The sequence below is a fragment of the Caretta caretta genome, chromosome 2 (genome assembly GCF_965140235.1).
Source record: "Caretta caretta isolate rCarCar2 chromosome 2, rCarCar1.hap1, whole genome shotgun sequence".
Taxonomy (NCBI): Eukaryota; Metazoa; Chordata; order Testudines; family Cheloniidae; genus Caretta; species Caretta caretta.
In genome coordinates, this window is record NC_134207.1 from 38,761,003 (window position 1) to 38,786,266 (window position 25,264).

General features: G+C 40.7%; 1 protein-coding gene across 2 annotated transcripts; it reads left to right on the forward strand.

The window, feature by feature from the left end:
• The first annotated feature begins 907 nt into the window (after positions 1–907).
• PABPC1 (poly(A) binding protein cytoplasmic 1) lies at positions 908–25,264 on the forward strand. 2 transcript variants are annotated; one of them, XM_048841365.2, is made up of 15 exons: positions 908–1,551; positions 7,735–7,928; positions 8,026–8,141; positions 9,987–10,117; positions 12,610–12,704; positions 14,751–14,888; positions 14,980–15,075; positions 16,076–16,348; positions 16,667–16,757; positions 17,180–17,290; positions 18,789–18,943; positions 20,200–20,284; positions 21,037–21,167; positions 21,308–21,403; positions 24,827–25,264. In XM_048841365.2, the coding sequence occupies exons 1-14, from the start codon at positions 1,359–1,361 to the stop codon at positions 21,398–21,400; spliced, it is 1,902 nt and encodes a 633-aa protein (XP_048697322.1). In that variant the 5' UTR covers positions 908–1,358; the 3' UTR covers positions 21,401–21,403; positions 24,827–25,264. The 2 variants fall into 2 exon arrangements, with proteins under 2 accessions (XP_048697322.1, XP_048697321.1); XM_048841364.2 differs by having other exon boundaries at positions 909–1,551; positions 9,987–10,126.

Sequence of the window (25,264 nt, forward strand, 5' to 3'; positions counted from 1 at the left end):
GGCGGGGGAGCAGAGGTCGACGGAGCCCCGCCGGTCAGCCCTGTCCTTCGACGCACGGCGATGTAGCGCAGCCCGTTCCCGCGCCCCAGAGCAGGGCGGGGACAGAGAGGCGGCCGAGCAGCAAAGGCCGCGACTAGGTCACCCAAGCGCTGCCCCAGCGGAACCGCCTCAGCCGCGCGCAAAGCCCCCCCTCCCGCCTCGGCGACTCAGAAAACAACAGCACCCCTGTGACCCCTCCCCTCACGAAACGGGCTCCCTCAGGGGACGCGCGCGGGACGCACGCAACGCTGGCGAAGGGCACGAGCCACAGCTCAGCAGAAGCCTCCTACCCACGCTGAGCGGAGACAGATCCCCGCACACGCGCCCTAGGGCCTTCCGCCTCACACCCCCTGTGACACGAGCGCTCAGTCCTGTCACAGCGCGTGCGCGGTCAGTATCTTCCTGACCTCCCCTGCTGGGGACGGACAGACGGACACACACAGTTCTTTAGCGTATGCGCGCTCTTGAGATCCTAAGCCATCCTCCCTAGCTAGACAGCTTGGCTTTCAGCGGCGCACGCACTTTATGTCTCATCAGAGTCGTCACAGATCTCTACTGCGCATGCGCTCTCGAGCGAGTTCGTTCTCCTCCCTTTGCACGTGTACGGTCGTCCCCGCTGCTGTCACGTAGCACATGCGCTCTCGTCCACTTCCCCTTTCCCCCCTTTTCTGCTGCGTGTAGTCTGTCGTCCGCTCCGTCTTCGGCGCATGCGGCTTTCCCTCGCTCTCCTTGTTGCGCTCAGGCGTTGTGCGCGTCCCCTCAGTCCCCTGGGCTGGCGCCTGCGCGCTGCGTGCGGTCGGTGCGTGGCGTGCAGTGCGGTGGGGGCGGGCGGGGGCGGGGCGGGTATATATAGTGCGCGGCCGGGGCGGCGGCCTCCCCCTTGTCCCCCGGCCGCTGTCGGTGCTGTGTGCGCAGTGCGTGTGCTCCGGCCCCCCGGACACGCCGGCCCGGCCCCGCCGCACCATTTATTACTAAAAATACTAAAAAAAAAAAAAATAAAAAAAAATCCAAAAACCCTGAAAAACCCATAAAAATCCCCCCCCCCCCGAAACCGGCCGGTTTGATATAAAATAACCCGGTGAAGCGAAGCCCCGGACCCGGCACAGCCGAGAGGAGACGCCGAGCGACCCCCGCCTAGACCAGGAGCAGCCGAGACCTCCGCCAGGGCCGGCCCTGAGCGAGCCGGGCCCTCCCCGCCGAGAATCCGCCTCCCGGAGCCGTTAAGTTTCGAATCTTCCACTCGCCCCTCACGGAACCCGGGGCCGCCGCGGCCTCCTCGCGCCAGTGTGACCCCTTCCCCTGCTGGAGACGGCGGCAGGATGAACCCCAGCGCCCCCAGCTACCCCATGGCTTCCCTGTACGTGGGGGACCTGCACCCCGACGTCACCGAGGCCATGCTCTACGAGAAGTTCAGCCCCGCCGGGCCCATCCTCTCCATCCGCGTCTGCCGGGACATGATCACCCGCAGGTCTCTGGGCTACGCCTATGTCAACTTCCAGCAACCCGCCGACGGTGAGCACCTGTGGGGGGCAGTGGGGCAGACCCACACCCTGAGACGGGAGGGTCGGAACCGGGGAGAGTGCTCCCTCCCCCCAGCCGCAATGTTCCTCACCCCTGCGAGGGCTCAGTCTGCCTACCCACCCCCTTGGGTGGTTGGTGCTCCCTTTGCACAGCTGTGAAGCCCCTCTCCGGTCTCCTCTTTTCCCGGTATTTTCCCAGCTGGAAGTTGGGGGGGGGGGGCGGGGGGTGTTGGGACACGAGCAAAACTTGGCGCGGTGCTTGCGGAAGTTTGTGCGTTGGAGCCCCTGCTGCTGCTCGGTGACATGCGGCCTGGGGCTGTGTCTGCGCCTCGTGGCGTGGGGGAGGCGCTTGCTCGGGAACCGAAAGCAATTGCGAGCCCATCAAACTCGAGAGACGGGCCTCGCCTCCCAAAGGCCTCCTGGCTCCGGGAAGAGCGTTCGGTAGCTCGCCGAGTTGTAACCGCCGGCCCAGCCGGCTCTGCTCAGAGCTAGTTTCAACCTCACTGCAGCGACTCCCTGGTTTCCCTGGGCTCGTGAAAGTATCGGTGGTCACCAGGAAGGGTGTGTCCAGGTAATTCTTCCGAGGTTAACACGCTGCGCACACGGAGGGAATTAAAGCCTGTTCGAAGGAAATGCCACAGTAATTAGCACCTTCGCTGTTGCCCTAGGAATTTCTGGGCGTGTAGGCATGATGTGGTGAAGTGGTAAGAGGTGGAAGTGTCAAGCCATTGTGAAATAACCTAGTAGTCAGATATGAAGTCACATACAGTCCATGGAAATGGATGGGTGTAAAAAAAAATAGTTAAGCATTATATAGCAGGTTTGTGGAGCAAAATGTAGGGTTTTACTTTTGAAATAATGTGTTGAATATCTACAATCTGTTTGTGTCATCTAACAGGTTTGCTTTTGGTACTTAATTTGTCTACAGTAAATTCCTCAATGTGTACTGTTGAGTTGTAAAAGCTTGCATTACAATGTTGGTGCAGCTATAAGTTAGGTTAAAGCAAAGCAAGACAAATTATTTTTATGCAGTTCACAAATGATCTGTGAAGAGAGCTTCAAGGTGAACCTTGGCATACAAGGCCTTCCTTTGGAATTATAGTTTGTAGACTCTATCTGACCAATTTGAAATGGAATGACTCGTCTGATTATGAAATGTCATTATCTCAGATGGCTTTGAGTAAAACACAGTTTGACAAATATCAAAATGCGTATTTTTAGAAATGTTAAAAAAACCACTTGGTTTCCCAACTGTTCAGGCATGTGGATTAACTGGTGTTTGAAATTAATTTTCCTATGTACTGGTATATGCTATGGCCAGATTCCTGGGTCAGATTTGCTGGCATCTATATGTATTAACTGTCTATATTTACAGGATGGTAGATATGGTCTCTTCAGCCTATTTAACAATTCTCTCACACTTTAGAGAGCTTTTAATTTTATTTGATGAATACTTCAAAATGAGAGGATTTAAATGCTTATTTTATAAATTAAATTTTTAAATTGACAAAGGCCTACAATCATTACCCTTGTGTTGTGATCCAGACATCTCTCACAAGGAAAAAGGGTGGGGTTGGGACTGAACCAGTCAGTACTTCGATGTGGTAACTTCATGACATGTGTAAGTGCTTTAGGAAGTTGTAGGTAATTCAACATATGCCACTCTTCTTTCTGATTTTGTATTGAAACATGCCCTTGTATATTACAAGGGTTAATCTTATCACTTTAGTCACTCAATTGAATAGGTAATTTCATTGTGCTTTATGCCTAAATTTTATCTGCAGTTTCAATTGGATAAGATGAACTTTGAATTATCTGCCTTTTCTCAATCTAGGCTTAATTTTTATCTATACTTTAACATAGCTTTTATTTTTGTTAACTATTAGTAATTAGTTAAGAGGTCTTTGAAATTCTTGTTTCACATATAATCCAGGACTCTCAAAGCTCTTTTCAAACACTAATTATGTCTGATGACATCCTTGTGAGGTATGCAAGTATTTCCACTTCATTCTGTGGTTTATCTGATGAGAATGAGTCAGTGTCAATCAGGGCTAGAACACAGGTATATTGTCTAATCCCTGTATACTAGAGATAATTATGGGCAAATACTCAAACAGCAGCTTTTTTCAGAAGATTTCTAGATTAAATAATGTTCGCAGCATTTTGCTTAGTGTACTAAAATATATTTCTGTATATGTGTAGCAGAACCATTCCTGTTTTTATAGGATATATTCCATGCAGAGTCTATATAAAGTGATAAAGTGCAGTCACTTCTGAAGCGGACTGTCTGGTTCCCAACTAAAATGGGAACTAGTGACTCATTCAATAGACGCTTAAGCAGAATCAGCAAAAGTATAACATGGGTAAACTCAGTAGGTGTGGCCATTTTGTACTAAGTTTACTATTTAATCTATTTGTCTCTTACAAACTAATGCACAGTCCTTTATGGAAAAGAAGCTAAAATATATTAGATGCAGTCAGTTTTATTAGTTATAACTTTACAGGTGTGGGAAAAGGCCAGTGACTGACTCTGATATCTAGTTTGAGGTTAAAGCATATTCAGCTCTCATTTTATGCTAAGTGACTAGAGCTTTACAGATGGAAAAGGAAATTAAACTTTTTCTCTATACAAAGGTTATTGTTTAAGAATTGCTGTGAATTCAATGCTCAGGAAAGGTGCCAAATTGGCAGTCATAGAAGCTGATGACATCATCTGTTTATCCAGACCAGGTATATCATGGGCAACAGCTTTTTGCGCTGGCCTTGTCTACATGGGAAGGTTGCACCAATCTTAAAATATGGTCACTAACTTACTATAGTTAATGTTTGTAAAAGGGTAGTCTGGACTTGCCCTAAAACAAATGTTTAGGGAATGTGTCCTGGAACAACACTATCCTTTACAAACAAAGTGTATGCACAAGTCCATAAGTATTACTGGAAACAAATAATGAACTCATTTTTGGCCCCTCTTCTAAGACTGCCAACAATGATTCTAATGATCTCCAGTTGTGGTACCAGTGAGAATTTTACTGAATCCTCCAATTAATTTCACTTGGCCACCAACTGGTTTGATGGTAACAACTTCTGATTTTTATTAGCCTCAGATGAGACTCCATTTCTCACTACTAATAACCCAAATTGTCCATTCTCCCCAACTCCATGTTCATAATTAAATTTGTGTGTACATTGTATTAGCTTATTCAGTGGAAGAATAAACTTCCATTTTGTACAGTTTTAATTTTTATCCAGTTTAACAATTTTAATGAAGTGTTTTATGCAACCTGATATTTTCTCCAGAGCAAATACTAGTCTCATTTTATTCTTCCACTTTATAACTAATACTGTTATATGTGAATATAGGGATATGTCGTCTGTTTGGCTGAGAGTTTAAGTGGAACCAATTTTCCATCAATTTCTTTCAAGTAGTAGACCCCATCAGTAGTATGTACCTACTTACTTTCTGCAGAGAAAATAATCTTTCAACACAAACAGATCTCTAGATTTATGTGAAAATCTGAAAATTAGGTAGAAGTAACAGAGGCATGTGCATTATCAAAAAAAGGCAGTGATCAGGATATAAAGATTTTCTTTGGGCTAGGATATGCACCTGTTTGGATAGCAATGAGATGGCAATTCAAAAATGCATAAAATATTAGTAATTTAGGCAGCATTCATCTTGTTAGAAATAATTTTTAAGTAGATTTTGAAATAGAAATTGGCAATAAATTCTACAACTCATGTTTGACCCTTCCACTTAGAAAAAATGGTTAAATGACATGACTATTTTAAAAGAACGGCTTACTAATACAGTACAGTATTTTGATTTTCCATTAACATTTTTCTACTATATCACTAAAATTATTCAGTTTTCTTTTGTTGTGAAAAGGACAGGCTCTAACCATTTTGCTTATAATTTGTCAATTTTGTTCTTTTCATAGAAGTCATGTTATCTTTTTGGATGACTACAACAGTAAAGAATGCTTTGTAAAAAGAATGGTGCTTAAGGGCTCATAGGCTAAAAGGGATAATTCCATAGAGTTGATATGTTTTTCTTTTGAAAGTGAACAACATTTTAGTCCTGATAATTACAGCTTTTTATTTGTATCAAAGGTTTTTCTGATTTGGTTGCTGCTTACCTACATCGCATCGCTTTCTCTGAATGCAGGTAGCAGTTCAACAGGCTATATAGTACTATTGGTTGAGACTTCACGCATCTACTGGGGCTCTGTTTTAAACTCCCCCTCCAGACTTATATGAAAGAGATTAACTCTGAAAGAAGCTAGTCCAGGAGACCATAAATATGTCCACCATAATTTAGTACCATCACTACTTCTTGCTTAAATAACTTTTCTCACTCTTTTCATATGTGCTTGCGATTTTTAGTCATGTTACTGCTAGGAATTAGCATCCCATGGACACGGAGGATTACTTTTAAAAGATGGAAATGTCAAATACAGTGACATCAGAAATCCTACTCTTCCTTCCAAAGAAATTGGCTGTGGACCTCTACTGGATAAGCTACTCCATGGGAGTGGTTAAAAACTAACTTACATTATTTCATGTTATATGTAGTGTTGTGGCTGTGTTGGTCCCAAGATATTAGACCAGAGGTGGCCAACCTGTGGCACCGGAGCCACATGCGGCTCTTCAGAAGTTAATATGCAGCTCCTTGTATAGGCACCAACTCCAGGGCTGGACCTACAGGCACCAACTTTCTAATGTGCTAGGGGGTGCTCACTGCTCAACCCCTGCCTCTGCCCCCACTCCACCCCATCCCTGAGCCTTCTATGCTCTTGCTCCTCTCCTGGAGGCTTGCCAAGAAACAGCTGATCAGGAGGTGCAGGGAGGGATGGGGAGGTGCTGCTGGTGCGTGGGAGGCGGTGCAGGGGGAAGAGCTGATTGGGGGCTGATGACGTATTATTGTGGCTCTTTGGCAATGTACATTGGTAAATTCTGGCTCCTTCTCAGGCTCAGGTTGGCCACCCCTGTATTAGACAGACAAGGTGGGTGGGTAGTATCTTGTTTGGATCAACTTCTGTTGGTGTGTGAGACAAGCTCTTGCATTTACACAGAGTTGTTCAGGTCTGGGAGATGTAGTATATTGTGTAAACTATAAGCTTGAAAGCTTGTCTGTCTCCTAGCAGAAGTTGGTCCAGTGAAAGATATTATGTACCCACCTTCTCTTCATTATTTCATATTGCTGTTTTAATATTTAATACTTTATACATCTTGCAGATTTTCTAAAAAAAAATTGCTTTATCTGTAGAAACAGTTTGTATATGAAAAGTACGGCAAAGCGTTTCCTTAAATCCATTGTTTAGAAGTACAAATAGCATTTCTGTGCTAATGAGTTAAATGCTTGTCACATGCATTGTTCACTCTGTTCACGTCTTTCTTTGAATATTTGAAAACAATATAAACTTGGTTAAACTAATATGTCCTAGCCTTACTTTTTCATCCTTGTCGCTCTTGGATCCCTCTTCTACGCATCACACCATCTTACTAAACATGTTGCTCTAAGGGTTGTATTGGACTTATTCAGGATCTAGGCTTAGGTCAGGTCAGGTCTACACAAAAATTGCTGGTAATGTTAGAGGTACAATTTTTTGCAACTTTTTATACCAATAAGAACCCATATGTAGATGTAGTTGTATCAGCATAAAAGTGCTTTTGCTGTTGTAACTTATTTCATGCAGAACTGATATCAGTTATATTGGCAAAAGCGCTTTTTTGGTGTAAGCTATATCTGCACTAGGAGGGTTTGCTGGTGTAAGTATACCAGCAAACTTTTTCTAGGGTGGAAAGAGTTGCCACCAATTGATACATTGTGATCCTTGCTCTTCCATACTGTATCTTGAGCACAGGGTGTCCACAGTGATCACAGCTCTTGTTAACCCAGGAATAGAGAAAAACCTACCAATTGGCAATCCAATCTATATATTTTTCTTTGGTAGAATGGAGTTAATTATGTCTAATGTTCATTCAATATCCGTACGTAGTGTTTTGTTCAGAGATTTAAGTTATTTTGGTCATTGAGATGGGAGTATGAAAGTCATTATCAAAACATCTCTAATGGCTACAAGTTAACCAAGAATTAATGAACTTCAAGTGGGGTTAGTGTGTTGATAAAGATAAATGGTTTAGTACTTCTCACTAACTTTAGTGTCTCTTTCAGCTGAACGAGCTTTGGATACCATGAACTTTGACGTCATTAAAGGCAAGCCAGTGCGCATCATGTGGTCTCAGCGTGATCCATCTCTGCGCAAAAGTGGTGTCGGAAACATCTTCATCAAGAACTTAGACAAATCAATTGATAATAAAGCTTTGTATGATACATTTTCTGCTTTTGGAAACATCCTCTCCTGTAAGGTAAGTGGAAAGTAATAAATGTGCCCAGTGATTTGATATTAGAAGCTACAAAACTATACTGGGGCTGTTTGACAAGTTGAAATTTTTTCTTTAATAGGTAGTATGTGATGAAAATGGGTCTAAGGGCTATGGATTTGTACATTTTGAGACACAGGAAGCAGCGGAAAGAGCTATTGAAAAAATGAACGGTATGCTGCTTAATGACCGCAAAGTGTAAGTACATAAATATATACTCTGGGGCTCTCAACAGACTGTAATTCAACCTAAAGTAGATTACTTCTTGAATTTTATCTAGAAAAGGCAGATTTTTCTAAATATGTTGCTAATTTTGAAATCTAGTGCAGTTGCTCCGTATTGATTACATATGCTGAAGGTAAGAGGAATGTGAATAAAAATTGACATTTTAAAGTCTTTAAAGCGCAATTTGTGGTGTTAAAATAATGTTGCGGCTAATGTGTTTACAGCTGAATGTCGTACAGTTGGAAACTGGGACCTGTTACTGGTCTTCAAGCCAGAATAAAATCCTTTTGATCAGGCTAGAATAAAATTGAATCCATCAAGTATTCAAAACAATACTTATTTCCCACTGCAGGTGTTATCAAAACTGTGACACGAAAGCTCTTGTTTGACCTTTGGATTCCTGTTTCCTAGTCTAATGGAGGTTTGAATGTGTTACACAAAAGATTCTTAGGACATAGTAATGATCCCTGTTCCAAACCACGGTACTGCTAAAACTTAGCATGTGCAACACAAGCATGGGTTTGTAACAGTCTTTTGGAGGGCAGACTAAGGATGGTAGTGGCTTGGTAAAATGGGAATAATAGAAAATCAGTATTCTTTTTTTCCTGTTATCTTCATTTATACATAGAGAAGAAGTAGTGAGGCAGCAGCCAGGGAGAGTCCATATCTTAGAGGTATGAGGCCCTGCTCTGTAAAAGGTTGCTATGGGAGGTTCTTCCAAGTAGTTTTATACCATGATTTTAGCTGAATTGAGGCACTTAATAGGTGGTGGTAGTTTTGTAACTAGCCCAATAGTTCCAGCAAGTTAATCACTGAAAAAGCCTGTAGTTTAAATAACTAAACATGATTTAGTGTACCATGAAAGTTACATTTGCTTCAGGCTTCTATTTAGATCATAGAGTAGTAGGACTGAAAGGGACCTCGAGAAGTCATCTAGCCCAGTCCCCTGAAGAACATTTTAAAGTAGATTAACCATTTTCCTGACTCTCAAAATCTGCAGAGTACCAGTCATCATTAACATTAAAGTCCAAATGTAGCTACAAACCAAGTCACGGCAATGTTAACTTTAGACTGCTGAGCCATATTGATTGGGATGTGGGTTTGCAAGTGGGGTAATTTTAAAATATAATTGGAGAGACGAGAAGACTGGTGCAGAAATTGAGTCGTTCATGTAGTAGCATTTGTGATTGTACTGAAGTGGTTCTGTGGGCCAACAAAGGCTGTGCTAAAAGCACATTCCTCCCCTGGGGATAGGAACTGACCTCACTGTTATCAATCAGCTTTTGGCATTGGCCAATTCAAGAGCAATCCAGATCCATACCTCCTTACTAGTAAGGAGGAACACTATGATATGAGGCTTCTGTAGGTAAGAGGAAAGTTGGGGGTTTAGTGAGAGTCCCTTGCCTAAAAGTCAGATGGGCAATAGAAACAATATTTGAAGGTTACAAAAAACTTTAGTGTAGCAAAAACCACTATGCTAGAGTTTCTCCGTTGTCTGATTACTGATGCTGAAAAGTAAGCTTTACAATAATGAAAATTACAGTCCTATCAAGTCTTTGGTAAGATTGCTATCACAATTACTATGATAAAAAGTATTTAAATGGTAAATAGTAGTCTAATTGTCTCTTGTAAAGTGGTATCTTAAGTATTTTATCTGTTGGGGATTTCATATCGTTATATTGAGCAATACCGCGTTTAAGAAATAATCCATGGTTGAATATTTGTCTAGCCATGTGCTGATGTATGTAGTCTAGGAAAGACCTTGGACCTGGATAGATTCATTTTAACCCTATAGTCACCTTGGTTTCCTGTAACTAGATTTGTTGGAAGGTTTAAATCCCGTAAAGAACGAGAAGCAGAACTTGGAGCTAGAGCAAAGGAGTTCACCAATGTTTACATCAAGAATTTTGGAGAAGACATGGATGATGAAAGACTTAAGGAACTCTTTGGCAAGTTTGGTAATGTCTTAATTTTCCACATTGTTATATAACAACAAATAGACAAGCTTCAGTTTGCTTGTTAAAACCTTTTTAACATTAGGGTTCAGGCCATTGTGTAGAGACAATTAAAATGCATGCATGCTGAACAGTTAGTTGTCAGTTCAGCATTCAGATCGAAAGAAGTGATTGACTAATACCCACTGAAGAACTTCAATTGTCCAGAGTAGCACACACGAAAACCTGGCCATCAGAAATGTCCTCATCCAGTTAAAAATGGGGGCATTACATTTGAATAATACATATAAATTGTTCTGAGGATCTTGGAGTTACAAATGAAATGAGGAAGTGAGTGTTTTAGGTTTGGTATGGCTATTTAGTGGATCTTTGAAAGACGTGTAAATGAATGATGCCTTTGTTACATCTCCATTGCCATGCGGGTAGACCTGTGCATTCTTCCCTCTGTTGAAGGTCTTCTGCTGTTTCACGCAGTTGTTTGCTTGGTTTCTGAATTAAGGATGGAAATATAGAAAATTAAGCTATTGACAATATCCGTGTCGAGGTTTAAATTTAATCTTGCATAACAATTTTGTTTAATGCCTGAAGTCTCTATTGGTGTGGTCATTCATGGCCTAAAGAAAAGGAGTACTTGTGGCACCTTAGAGACTAACCAATTTATTTGAGCATAAGCTTTCGTGAGCTACAGCTCACTTCATCGGATGTAGCTGTAGCTCACGAAAGCTTATGCTCAAATAAATTGGTTAGTCTCTAAGGTGCCACAAGTACTCCTTTTCTTTTTGCGAATACAGACTAACACGGCTGTTACTCTGAAACCTGTCATTCATGGCCTAGTAATTCATACTGTGACACATCACTATTGAACTTAGTGACGTTAAAATCTTTGTAAATGGTTTTTTCGAACATGTTAATACCACCTGCCAAGCCATCTTCTAGTTACTGACATGGGTGGTGATATAGGACATTTAGCAAATTATATGGAGGAAATAGTTTAGTGTACAAAACTTGAAATTCTCGTTCTGATTTATTTGGGTCATTATGTACTGTTTTAATTCCAGATGTGTCATGATCTTGCTTGTGTTTAAAAAAGGATTTCATAATTCATATGCACGCTTGATGACTAATGTCCTTTTAAAGTTAGTATATGATGCCCACTGTGTCATTTGTGGGCATTTGTGAAAGGGTGGAGTGAAGTAAATTCCAGGCTCTGGAAATGCTCTAGTGGGCATAGACTCTCTTGCTTGCAAAAATGGGCAGATGTCTTTTGACCTATCCCCTCCAACCTGTTTTTGTAAGGCTTATAAATTGGCTAAATTTGACTGGATTTTCATGGGGTTAGCAAAAGGTATGTCCTTGGCCGGCCACTCCTATGCCAAATTCAAGTCCTGCTTCAAAGCATGGGGAGGGCACTACCACTTTTCAATGAAAAGTTCACCGTAAATTTTTAGTATGGGCTAAACAATGTATTTTTCCCCTAACCTTGTTCTCTGAAATGACTGGACTGTTTCAGCTGGAATTTTCTGGAAAAATTGTGCCTGAGGCAGACACCAAGGATGGAAACTTTCAGCCCAAATTGTTGATTTGGCAAAATTATAAGGAAATTAAAACAGTTTTATAATGAGAAGTATTGAGCAAACTTAATAGGTGGGGCTACCAGCCCTGCCTGTGCATTTGTACAAAGGAAATAAACCCTATTGAAATTTGTCATAAAATTTCAGGGTAATGTCAGTTAAGGTAAACTCATCAAGGAAAGCCCCATTTGTTTATGCAGAATCTTGCTGTCAACTTCAGTGAAAAACACCAAGTGCCTAATGTTAAGCTCCTAAATACAAGTGACTTATTTCTCAAAGGTGCTGAGCATCAGTTGGCATATGTAGGATTTGTGGATGCTCAGTATTTGTGAAAATCAGTCATTTTCTGTTTAAATACCAAAATGTAGATTTAGGAGCCTAACTTGAGGCAACTGTGACAGAACGTTTGGCCAAAGGTCTTAAGTAAACATGGCTCTTATAGAAAGTGCTTCTAGGGGCTGAGGATGGCAGCACGCTTGGGGCATCCTTCAGGAAAAGAATCTGCTGTTCACTTAGCAACTGGAAAATGTCGGGACCAATAGACATTCTGTATGGCATTAGTGATAACACACTACATTAGTTAGACACTGACTAATATAAACTAGATTGTAATCTCTTCAAGACAGGGAGTGTGTCCTTTTGTACTATAAAGCAGCTAGAAAACTTGTGAACGTTGTAAAACTTTATTTAAAAAAGGGGTGGGGGGTGTTTGGAAAATGGATTTTTCTGGAAAACCCACATCTTCAAGTGGTATGTAAGATCTCATAACATCATATGGTATTGTGAATGGAACAGATTAGTAATTCTGTAGTTTTCTTAAGATGTAACATCTTGCAGGTAATACTGAGATTTAACCACCAAACAGATGAGTATATAGAATGTACATGTAATACAAATATTGCATACTTTTTTCAGGCCCTGCCTTAAGTGTGAAAGTTATGACCGATGAGAGTGGAAAATCCAAAGGCTTTGGCTTTGTTAGCTTTGAAAGACATGAAGATGCCCAGAAAGTAAGTTTACACAGGATTTTTTTTTTAGATGCATCATTCTGGGAGACTAGTAATTTAATTTTGAGTCTTGAATACAAACTTCTTTTTTTGCGTCCTGTAGATCCTTCCAAATTTTTTATTTGATTTTTATAAAAAGATGTGAGGAAATAGGAGAGAAATCTATTTTGGATGATGTAGTGGGTTTTTTTATTTGATTCACATTGAGCAGGCTAAGTTTGCTGCCTCCCCAGAAATATTCCTGTCTAGAAATGATATAATGGCCTTTAAATTATTTAACATTTATATTGTAATAGTGCCTTCAGATCTCAGTGGGGTTTGGGTCTCGTTGTGCTAGGCACTGTGAAAACAGTAAGTAACCCCTGCTCCAAAGAGCTTATGATCTGAAAGACAGGATACAACAGGTGGCTATGAGAAGTGGGCAGGGAGAGTGCATTGTTTTTCAAAAATTACTAAGACTAGAAACTTTACACAACAACTGTTGCCCGTACGTATTCAGCCATATCTACTTGCTTTAGTAACAGCATATGGTTTGCGCTGCTTTTTATTTCTTTTTGCATTGCAGAGCCAACACAGCTATGACAACTGACCTGAGGACTCTATTCCATCTTGTATACATGGACAGTCCTTTAAGCTATAGTTACTTACACTTTTGCAAAACATACTGGAAAAAATAGGACATAATTTGGCCTATATAATCTTTATTACTATTGATTTGCACGACCGAAAGAATGCTGTTTTGAGCGTAGGCTAATGTTACAGGGCTGGGAGTTAGAAAGAGCATCTTAGTTTCCCTCAATTGTCACCAGCACAAATGTGCACACAACAGATTAGAATAAATCCCACCTTATAAATATGTAAGTAACATTTAGGTTTGCACATTTTCTTAGTCTGAGTGTAGTTAAGCTCTCTTGTGTTGTATATATGTATTACATTCTTATGGAAAATGGTTCACTTTAGTAACTGTAATGCATTTGCACAATGGTAGAGAAGTGATTCCGGTATATGGGTAAATACACATTAAAAAATAGCTTTAAAATTAATAGACATAGACCTGTACTAAAGCTTTCACAGTGAAGGGGATATACTGTAAATTCAAAATCTTAGTGTCCAGTATTGCCTCTGCTAGAGTGCCCTTACCAATTTAGAATTGACATTCTATATTGTCCTATTTTGAAAATGTGTGAAAGATGCAGGAGGAAAAAAAGAGAAATTGAGTATATGGATGGCGCTGTCAAATGCACAAAGTGAACAAAATTTGGGAAATTTTTTTCTTAAATCTTTAAGTGACGGTAATTTTACATGTTTAACAATTGTGGGTAAAATTCAGGTGTATGATTTTTGAACTGATGGCCCTTTAACCCTCCTCTCTTTGCATATGATTCAGAGTATGCCTATACTAGAAATGGTATAGGGGCACAAGTGCACCGCTGTAGTTGTAGATACTTGAGCCACCTCTCTGAGAGGTTGTGGCTAGGTTGACTAAAGAATTCTTCCATCAGCCTAATGGTGTCTACACCATGGGGGTGGGTTGGCTTAACTATGTCACACAGGGCGTGAAATTTTTTGCAGCCCAGAGTGGTGTAGTTAGGTCGACTTAACTTTAATGTAGACTAGCCCTGAGTTAAACGTGGCTATGAACATGGTGTGGGTTTTTGATATGTATTCTCTATGGGACTTGGTTTTCAGAAAAAAATCTTAGAGGATATCTTTAATATTCTTTTCAGTGCATTTAACTGTACAATTGATGAATGTTTACTTCTGTCTCCTTCTAATTTTTCTTTTGTCCATATACTGGACAGAAAATATACTTGTACATATCATCTTACACTTAAATGCAGTATGATCCAAGAGGTTCTAGAGATGGCTTTGTTTCAATTAACCATATTTTACATCTGTTTGTTGGGGCAGTAGCTGGGGAAAATATTTAGTTTTTATTGTCGGAAATTTTATATTACTTGTGCACTTAAACTGCATTAGTCAGTGGCTGAAAAAAATGTTAGGTTTAATATACCATGAGCATTGGTAACCCTTTGTTTATTTATGAAGGCTGTGGATGAGATGAATGGAAAGGAGCTCAATGGAAAGCAAATTTATGTTGGCCGGGCTCAGAAAAAAGTGGAAAGACAAACAGAGCTCAAGCGCAAATTCGAACAAATGAAGCAGGATAGGATCACCAGATACCAGGTTACACTTTTAAATTGAATGAACAAGTTTATTTTATTACTAATCTTTAGCAATTCTGTCTTTTCTAAAGAGGGTCGTTTTATTTTTTTAGGGTGTAAACCTTTACGTGAAAAATCTTGATGATGGGATTGATGATGAGCGTCTACGAAAAGAATTCTCCCCATTTGGTACAATCACTAGTGCAAAGGTAAAGTTAGCATTTTAGACTTCATTTGTGTTTTGCAGTGTCTTGTGTGAAAGGAGGAATGTGATGGTTTGTCACCTAAGAAGTGAGTGGCATTCAACTTTTTCTCAACTCCTTTCAACTGGCAAAAATAAGATGTGGAGATACGGTATAACCACCCCTACATCCAACCATCATTAAATTTGAGTACTGATTCTTACTAAAAACTTAACTCATACAGTTTTTAAAGGTGTATTCATGTTGTATTTTTGGATGCAGTGATACGTAACAGTTTTTAAAATGCATGCATTATAGACTGTCTGTGGTACCTTATTACTCCTTTTTGTGCATCACATTCATTGTCATGAACCACTGCATGAGTATTTATTTCTCTCATTTTTTCACAGATCTTTAACAATAAAAACTCAGACCAATCAACCATAGAAAAACTCCAGAAATCTCAATCCATATCTGGGATGGGTTGATGCTGACATTACTAACAAAAAATCAAACATTTTTTCAATGCAATGGTTCGTTCATACTGTTCCTCACTAATAGGCCTGAAGGTGACTAGTGTTGCTAGAGGATAGACTTGTATCTGATAAACCAGCTGTGAAAGAAAACAATAAAAATCATCATGTGCCATTCACGGTCCTGGCACAGGAGCTGTTGCAGGTCCATTGTATGCAGAGCAACTGATCAAAAGGGATTTTTAAATACATATATTCCTCCGTTCAAAACTGGAACAGATTATTTGATTTTTAGACAACTGTAGGTTAGATCAAAAATTTGAGATGTGGCCTGTTGAATCCAATCCAGTTGACTGGGAATTTTTTCCCTACCAGAAGGCAACATTGACAGTGGGTATATTATGTCTCAAAACTAAGCAGTATACGTCATATACTGTCCACTTGCAGAAAGTGTAAAATATAATTCAGAAACCTGGAATTCAATTCTTACCTGTACCAAATCGTACATCCTGCTCCAGGCTGGTTTTAAAAAACTACCTCGTTTTTATTGGCAGGTCATGATGGAAGGTGGCCGCAGCAAAGGATTTGGGTTTGTATGCTTTTCTTCACCAGAAGAAGCAACCAAAGCTGTCACAGAAATGAATGGTAGAATTGTGGCCACTAAACCATTATATGTAGCTCTAGCCCAACGCAAAGAAGAGCGCCAGGCTCACCTCACCAACCAATATATGCAAAGAATGGCAAGTGTGAGAGCAGTACCTAATCCTGTAATCAACCCCTACCAACCAGCACCTCCTTCAGGTTACTTCATGGCAGCTCTCCCACCGGTATGTATAGAAATAATTAATTTCATATTCTATACCATTGATAGAATCAGTTTAGATTTAGCAGTAAATTGACTTAATAAAACATCTATAATGTTAATATGTTAACCAAAATCACTAGCTTTATGAATTTAAGTACTGAAGAACCTATGAAAATGTCTAAATTTCTGGATGGAACAATACATTATATTCTATAAATCAGGATTTTTTTAGATATTTGAAATAGGAAAGTTTATAGAAGAAAGTACTTAGAAATGGCTGGGTGGTGGGTGGAACAGGTACATCAAGATTAATAAACACCTCATTTTATTTCTTTGACAGACTCAGAACCGTGCTGCATATTATCCAACTAGCCAACTTGCTCAACTCAGACCAAGTCCTCGCTGGACTGCTCAGGGTGCTAGACCTCATCGTAAGTAGTCTCCTTAACTTTCTAAATAAAGGGGCATTCATGGAACACTTACTGTCTAGCGAAGGTTAAGTATGTGGCACTAAAATACAAATGTTTGATAGTCATTACATGTAATTGGTAGAAAGGTAATATGCCAGTTCTGGCTCCTGTTTGCAGATGTTTGCCAGGAAACCTAATTTAAGGTTAACTTTTTAAAATAGTTTTTATAATAAATCACCTAGGTTTTATTTAGCAGCTGTATCACAAATTGTCATTGGGTTGAATTCCAGCCCCCCCAAAAACTAGACTGCTGACTTTTCCCTTTCTACACTTGTCTGTAATATTGTTATGCCATGTGAGGATGGCAAAGGAAAAAAAGAGTCTTCGTCACCATTCAGTATTGTTACATGATGCAACTTAAACACTCATTGTTTTAAATGCAGCATTCCAGAACATGCCTGGTGCTATCCGCCCAGCAGCTCCCAGACCACCATTTAGTACCATGAGACCAGCTTCTTCACAGGTTCCACGAGTCATGTCAACACAACGTGTTGGTGAGTTTCAGGTTTAAAAGTTGCATGTTCCTACATCAGGCTGCACCAATATCCACCTTTCTTTTGGTATGTAACTCATTTGTGGCCACACTACAGAGATTCTGTTAATGCTGAATAATATTTCATATACCTTTTTGAAGCTCAATAGTGCAGAGGAGGCACCACTTCGCTCTGTTATTTTACCTGCCCTAGCTGACTTTGGGTTTCTGACCTCCTCCTAATGGCCAGCTAACATGTTAGCCCCGTGTGTATAAGGGAGGTTGAGGAGGCTCCTACTCCCCAATGCATCATCCATTTCTCTTCTGCTTATGGCTATATGGCTATTTCATACTTCTCAGTATTTCCCTTGCATGTTAGATTGCTGTTGTCCTACTCCCTCGCTGTGATTTCTCTACCACCTACCCCTCTCCCAGTATCAAACCCTCTTCCTGCTTACGAATGTGCCCTGTCAAGACTGCATATTTGAGGCTGACCTAGTGTCTCTAGGAGAGGCTGCTTGTTTAATCCTTCTCACTCTTAACCTGCATTTTCCAGTTCTTTTGCAACTATGAGAAAATGTTGCTCAATATATAGATCAACGTAACCCACTAGATTAATAGTATTAACTAGGAGTTCTCAACTTTTTCATACTGTGGGCCACATGTTAATGATATTGCATAGGTGGCTTCCCCCTCCCATTTGTATCTGTACCATTCCTGTGGTAACTACAGCAGTGGATTATGTGGAAGAATAATATTGAGATAGTATTTATTTTTAGCTCTTAACATTGTTGCAGATGGGAACAAGGAGTGCCAGTATCACATGACAGTACTGGGGGGAGGGATAGTTTAGTGGTTTGAGGATTGGCCTGCTAAACCCAGGGTTGTGAGTTCAATCCTTGAGGGGACCATTTATGGATCTGGGGCAAACATTGGGGACTGGTCCTGCTTTGAGCAGGGGGTTGGACTAGATGACCTCCTGAGGTCCCTTCCAACTCTGATATCCTATGATTCTGCTGTCTAGAGATCAGCAGTAAGTGGTACAGACCAGGTTCTGGGGACCACTGTTACATAAAGAAAAGCACATTCAGAATGTATTAATCTGCTATATCTCAGTAACTCATCTAATCGTTTAAAGTAATTTTTAGGGTAATTTAATTGGCAAAATGTCTTAAATTTTTAAGAGACTCGCCCTTAATTATGACTGGGGTAGAATGAAATTCAAGTAAACCTGTTTAATCAAAAGCAGATGTTCTCTCCATGGTGCTTTTTTTAGTGTTTAAAAAAAAAAAAGCAAGTAATTAGCAAAATAATGAGAAACGAAACATGCTTTTGGTTCTGAGCCCACAGGTTGACCATTGGTGTTTTTATTTAGTAACATTGCTGTAATCAAATATAATACAATACTAAAATTAGATACTCATTATAGTCCTAACACTGTGTCCATTCATTGACTTGTACAAAATGTAAGCTTAATGAAAGCTGAATTATTAACACATAAATCATGTTAATCTTCACAGCTAATACATCAACACAGACAATGGGTCCGCGTCCTGCAGCAGCTGCTGCTGCGGCCACTCCTGCTGTACGCACAGTTCCACAGTACAAGTATGCTGCAGGTGTTCGTAATCCTCAACAACATCTTAACACACAGCCACAGGTTGCTATGCAGCAGGTATGTAGTCTTGGTTTTGGTAGCCAACTGATGTCTTTGCTGAGGAAACTTTCCTTTTGCTTAATCTGTATCATAACTGCAAAGCGTCTGCCTTCACCACTGAGATCATTGAAGCCACAGAGTCTGATGTTTAGGCAGGGGCAGGCAAACTTTTTGGCCTGAGGGCCGCGCCGGGTTTCTGAAATTGTATGGAGGGCCAGTTAGGGGAGGCTATGCCTCCCCAAACAGCCAGGCAAGGCATGGCCTGGCCCTTGCCCGCTATCCAACCCCCCTGCTTCTTGCCCCCTGAGACTCCTGCCCCATCCGCCCCGGGATCCCTGACTACACCCACCCACCCGAACTCCCCTACCCCCTTACCTTGATGCCTGGAGCACTGGTGGTTGGTGGTGCGGCTACGCCATGACGGGCAGCCACGCAGCACAGAGCACCGGGTCAGGCCGCACTCTGCAGCTGTGCTGCCCCAGGAGCTCACTGCTCCGCCACCCAGAGCATTGCGCAGGCAGTGCAGTGAGCTGAGGCTGCATGTGGAGGGGGAACAGCAGGGTAGGGGCCGGGAGCTAGCCTCCCAGGCCAGGAGTTCAGGGGTCGGACTGGATGTTCCCGTGGGCTGTAGTTTGTCACCTCTGTGTTAATGGCTTTATTTTTCACAAATCTAAAATATATTGGGAACAAAGCTTATTTTCTATTGTTATATTATATATTTTTGAGTTTTCTCATTTATGTGGTTGACATTTTGTGTGTGTTTCTGCATTAGTTTTCCCCCCATTGCACCAAAATTCAAGTACCAAATTGTGGCACCAAGTTTGTAAGCCTGGAGTTTAAAATAAATCTGAAGCATTCTTAAGGAGGACATGACCCTGTTCTACTTGTTTTGTACTACCGAAGTGCTTGATGATACATTCTGCGCTTGAGCTTTGCTTAATATATAAATTATGCTCAGCAAGGGATTGAGTCAGCATTAGTGTGCCTTGCAGTATCAGTCATCTTTTACCAGCCTCTTGATGAAAATTACTCAACCATAATTTTTTCTAATATTTGACAAATATGCAGGCATGGTTGTTACATTGAAGATTCCCTGTTCTGTTCATTCCCTCTGAAGCACCTGGCATTGGCCACTGTCAGAAGACAGGATACCGAGCTAGATGGACCATTGGTCTCACTCAGTATGGCCATTCTTATGTTCTGAGTTGTGGAGGTATAAAATATGTTTCAATGTTCCAGAATTTAACTTTAAAATACGTTTTATTAACTTGCAGCCAGCTGTCCATGTGCAAGGTCAGGAACCCTTGACTGCTTCCATGTTGGCTTCTGCCCCTCCACAAGAACAAAAGCAGATGTTAGGTATGTACATTTGATCCTACTAGCCAATTGTAATAGAGATTAAATAGTTTTCAGTCTTTTTAAAATATGTGCTTCTAATCAGTTGTAAAGGAGTATTTTGAATGTTACTGTTGTAGGATACATGGTTGAGTTTTTAAGATGAAAGTACTTGCCCCTTTTCACATTGTAGGATTTGACATCTGACTAACACTGCTCAGTCTGTCCTCAGCAGATGTAGAATGGAGAGATCTGCTCCCTGGAGAAATTTTAGTATGTCATTTAACATGAATGAAATATCAGACCACTTTAGGTTAGGATTAGGCAGTTGATATATTTTCTATTCCAATAAGCCAGTATTTTGTTTACCTAATGCAAAAGCCTTAACTAGGTGAGAGCATGGAATGCATATTAGTGGGGTCGATACTGCTATAATTTAGGCTTTTAATGGATACTACTTTTGTGCAACAGTTAACCTCTGAGTCTGTGATTGCTTTGCATAGTCTCCATTGCTGATTACTTTAAAGGCTCCTTTAATCTTGTTTTTTATGACTGATACTTTAGTTTTATACAGTCATATTCAGGAGTTTTTATTTTTAGCATTCAAATGAGTAGGATATAATACTTATCCTTTTAATAATTTTGAGGAATTTAGGTACAAGTCCATAGATTGCTTAACAGATTTTAGTGCCTATGTTTAGCGTTGTTAAAGGCTAAATTAATTTTTAATGAAATCGATCACTGTAGCTGACTGTAGTGTCTTAATGTTTTTCTAGGTGAACGGCTGTTTCCCCTTATTCAAGCTATGCACCCTACTCTGGCGGGTAAAATCACCGGTATGTTGTTGGAGATTGACAACTCTGAACTCCTTCATATGCTTGAGTCTCCTGAGTCTCTTCGTTCGAAGGTAGATAGACTATTAGCATCTCCTATAAGCCCTCCTTTTGATGTTACATGTGTATTTTGTGTAATTTAGCTGCTTCACTATCTTAAATGTACTGAAATTAAGTAAAGCGTTATTTTGTAACAATTGTTTTATCCTATTAGGTTGATGAAGCTGTAGCTGTACTACAAGCCCACCAAGCTAAAGAGGCTGCTCAGAAAGCAGTTAACAATCCCACTGGGGTTCCAAGTGTTTAATATGTAAGTTTTCCTACAGAATACATTCTTAATTTTTCTCAACTGATCAGGGTGTTCTACTGGCATTTTATTGTATGTATAGTTAGGAATGTTTTAATATGACCTGCAGTAGCTAAAGTTTCTGTACTCCTAGAAATAAGTTTCTAGTTATAAGCCACTGTTAAATAGACTATCATTAGACAGATCTGGCCATAATAATTTGGAAAGAAGGGAATAAACTAAAGCTACATTTTTAAATAAAGTTGACCTATTTACTAGAGCTATTAGGATATAGGACTTCACTAAAGCTTGTCCCTAATCTGGTACCTTATAAATGTGAGACTGCTTAGAGATGGCCTTTTTATTCCTCAAACAAGAGGTATGTGCAGCTATGTGAAGGTTAAATTTTATCAACTACTCATATACTTTATAAATCAGAAACTTTCAGAATAAAAAAAAAGATCATAGAATATCAGGGTTGGAATGGACCTCAGGAGGTCTAGTCCAACCCCCATATTAATACCTGAACATAAATGCAGCTGCAAGATTCTATTGTAAAGTCTTCAATAAGGGGGCGGGGGGGGACAGAAGGGGGATTAGAATTGGAACTGTAAAAGGAATATGCATAATTAGCAATACAGAAGATACTGTTCATAATTGAAATGTAAATGTCCTCAGAAATACAGTTCATTGAGGAATGCATCATAAATTAGAACTTCGGAGGAAGTCACAACCTCTGACCAATATAAATTGCCATCCATATAATTCAAGCAGCAGCTTGAGAATTTTGGGGGAGGTTTGATGAGAATTATCTTTAGGATACGCAAACTTGATGGATTTGTTTTACAAATCCATTTGTGGGATTTATTTGTCCGTGTTCTTTCCTACACGTCCCTTTTTTCAGTAGATATGGAGCTCAGCTATTTATGCTATAGTTTGTGCATAATTGAACACTTCACCTGACCCCACCCCACAGAATGCCTGGGAATGCCTGCTGGGGGGGAGGGTAATGGGCATGGGGGAGCACACGGGGTTACCTGCCACTGGGTTTCCCCCCTCCACTCCCCCCCCATTTCTGCAAGTGCAGAGCTGCCCAGCTGAAGGAGGGTTGTGTCTCGGATCAGCTGACTCTTTAGCTGAACACAGCCTCCTGGGTCTAGTGCCAGCCTTCCTGTTTTCTGTTCAACAGTGAGTGCCCATGGTGGGGCTGGGGAGAAGAGACAGTGGGGAAGGAAGAGGAGGTGGAAGAGGACAGGGGGAGGGGAATGTGGGAGTGAGAGGATGGGGAGGGGAATGAGATGAAGAAAAAAGGGGTAGGGGAATTATTGGGGGGAATCGGGAGCCCAGCATGCAGCATCCCCTTGACAACAGCTAATGCTTCCCTGTTAAGCAGGTCCATCGAACCCTCATCCTGACAAGCCCTACCCCCCTACATCTGGAACCTCCCGCTGAGCCCCAACCAGCTGCACCTGGACCCCCACCCCATCAAGCCCCAGCACCCAGACACCTCCCCCTCCAAGCCTCATCTCCCCACACTTGGACACAACACACCTAGAACACCTCCTGCTGAGCCCCAACCACCTTCACCTGGATCTCCTGCAGAGTTCCTATTGCCCCTGCACCTGGAATCCCCCAATGAGACTCTGTGCATCCAGATCTCCCACTGAGCTGCTGACACCCAGATTGCCCCACACAGAAACCTCTCACCTCACACTTGGATCCTGCTGGACTACCCTATTCACCCACACCTGGTATGCCTGACCAGGAGTGCTGGAATAGTTTTTATAGTGGGGATTCTAAGAGCTATTGAACCAAACTGTAAACTCTATATATAATGGAAATCATTTCAAGCCTGGAGCACCCTTAGTTCCAGTACCTATGCATCTGGTGCAGAGAGGCAGGGCCCTGGGGTGTCCCTGTACTGGGGGAAGTGGGGGCTTCAGAGTGATCTCCTACCTCAGTGTAGCCAGTGGCCTGTGCTCCACATTTCCATGCTGGAACCACATCTATTTATTGACAATTTTCAGAATTTTAAAATATTGTGCACATAACTTTTTGGTGCAGAATTCCCTCAGCAGTGACCATTGTCCAACTAGCTGTGTATATAGAATTCACTCTACAGGGTTTTCTTTACATGCTGGTTAATTTAATTTTTATATTGCCATTAAAAATTGTCCTCCCCATGGGGTTGCTAAGTTTTATGTCTCTATTTTACAGATGAGAAACTGGGGCAGAAATGTTAAATAACTTGGTCAAGTCCAGAAAAGGAACAGAATTGCAGAGTCATGATTACAATGTACGAGGTCCATCGTTCAGTCCAGTGTTTAGTCCAGTTAAACCACATTACCTGTCTTTATATATATTGGGATAGTCCATAGCAGACCGCAGGCCAAATCTGGACCGCTAACGCTTTTTATTTACATATAATTATTATTGCTTTTTATTATTTTCTGTGGTGTCTGGACCTTGACTACACCTTGACCAAGAAATTTAGACCTTGACAAAAAAATAGACTACCCCGATATAAGTTAACATTTTTGAACGATCTTCACCAGAAATGGCTAGGGACATGCTTTTAAAAAATGAAAGTTTAAATTCTACATCTAGGTCCCTAAAATGGGGGTTAGATTGATTCTCTCTCTCCTCACTTCCCCATCTAAACGGCCAATTGTTGTCATCATTAGTTTGTGCCTAGATGAACAGGGGAAAATGTGTGCACACTACTTGAGAAGAAAATATGCTTTCAATTCTAATTTTGGCCCAAACTCATTATGTAGCATCTGAAGAAAATGGATTATTTTGGTAGTGTTCTCCAGAAAATGTGCTCATATTTAACGTAGGTTGTCTTGGAGCTCTACTTGGGTACCTGGTGCCTCTTCTCCACTATTAAAGGGGAATCAGATTTGATGTCCAGCAAATTACCATCCATTAAACATTAGTATTAATTTCAAAGATCATTCACTACTACTATTGCAATACTACTTACCAGCATATGTGCTTGCCCATACTGTGATATTGTTTTTTGGGCTCCATGACACATTACTACTTGGCATTGGAAATAGTTACTAAATTAAGTGTTATCCAGTGCTGTAATTAAGTGTCTGGTAATAGTTGTCCCAGAATGAGGCAGTATAGTCCAGTGCTTAGAGTGGGGAGGACTTTAATTAAAACTATTTATTTGTATTACTATAACCCCCTGGACCATGGCCCCATTGTGCTAAGCGCTGTACAAGGATAGGAGATCTAGTTTCAGTTCTCATTAACTAGTTGTGACCTTTGGAAGAGGCACAACTTCTCTGTTCCTGTTTCCACATCTGTACACAAAGTTGTAATGTTTGTGAAGGTCTTTTTAGATCGTTATATAGAAGATACTATGAAAGTACAGAATATTGATGCGAGTTACTAATTTTTCACATTAACAACTGCTAATATTGTTCTTATTTACAGAAAGATCCGGGACTTCAAACTAGAACTTCGCTTCACCGAAGAAAAAAAATCTAAACATGGAAAAATGATTAAATATTGAGAAAAACATTGCAAAATATAAAATAAATAAAAAAAGGAAAGGAAACTTTGAAGCTTATGTACAGAGCAAATGCCAGGGCTAGCAAAACTAATGCTGGTCCTAGATTTACCTATTGATTTAAAACAAAAAAAAATAGTAAAATAAAAAATACAAATTAATGTTTTATAAACCCGGGGGAAAAGAATTTTCAGCACAGTACAGAAATTTAAAGCATTCCTTTCTTTAATTTTGTAATTCTTTACTGTGGAAAAGCTCAGAATATCACCACTGTTTTAGTTAACAGTGAGAATTGATAGCTGAGCAAAGAAACGTAATTTGGATTATAAAATTCTTGCTTTAATAAAAATTCCTTAAACATG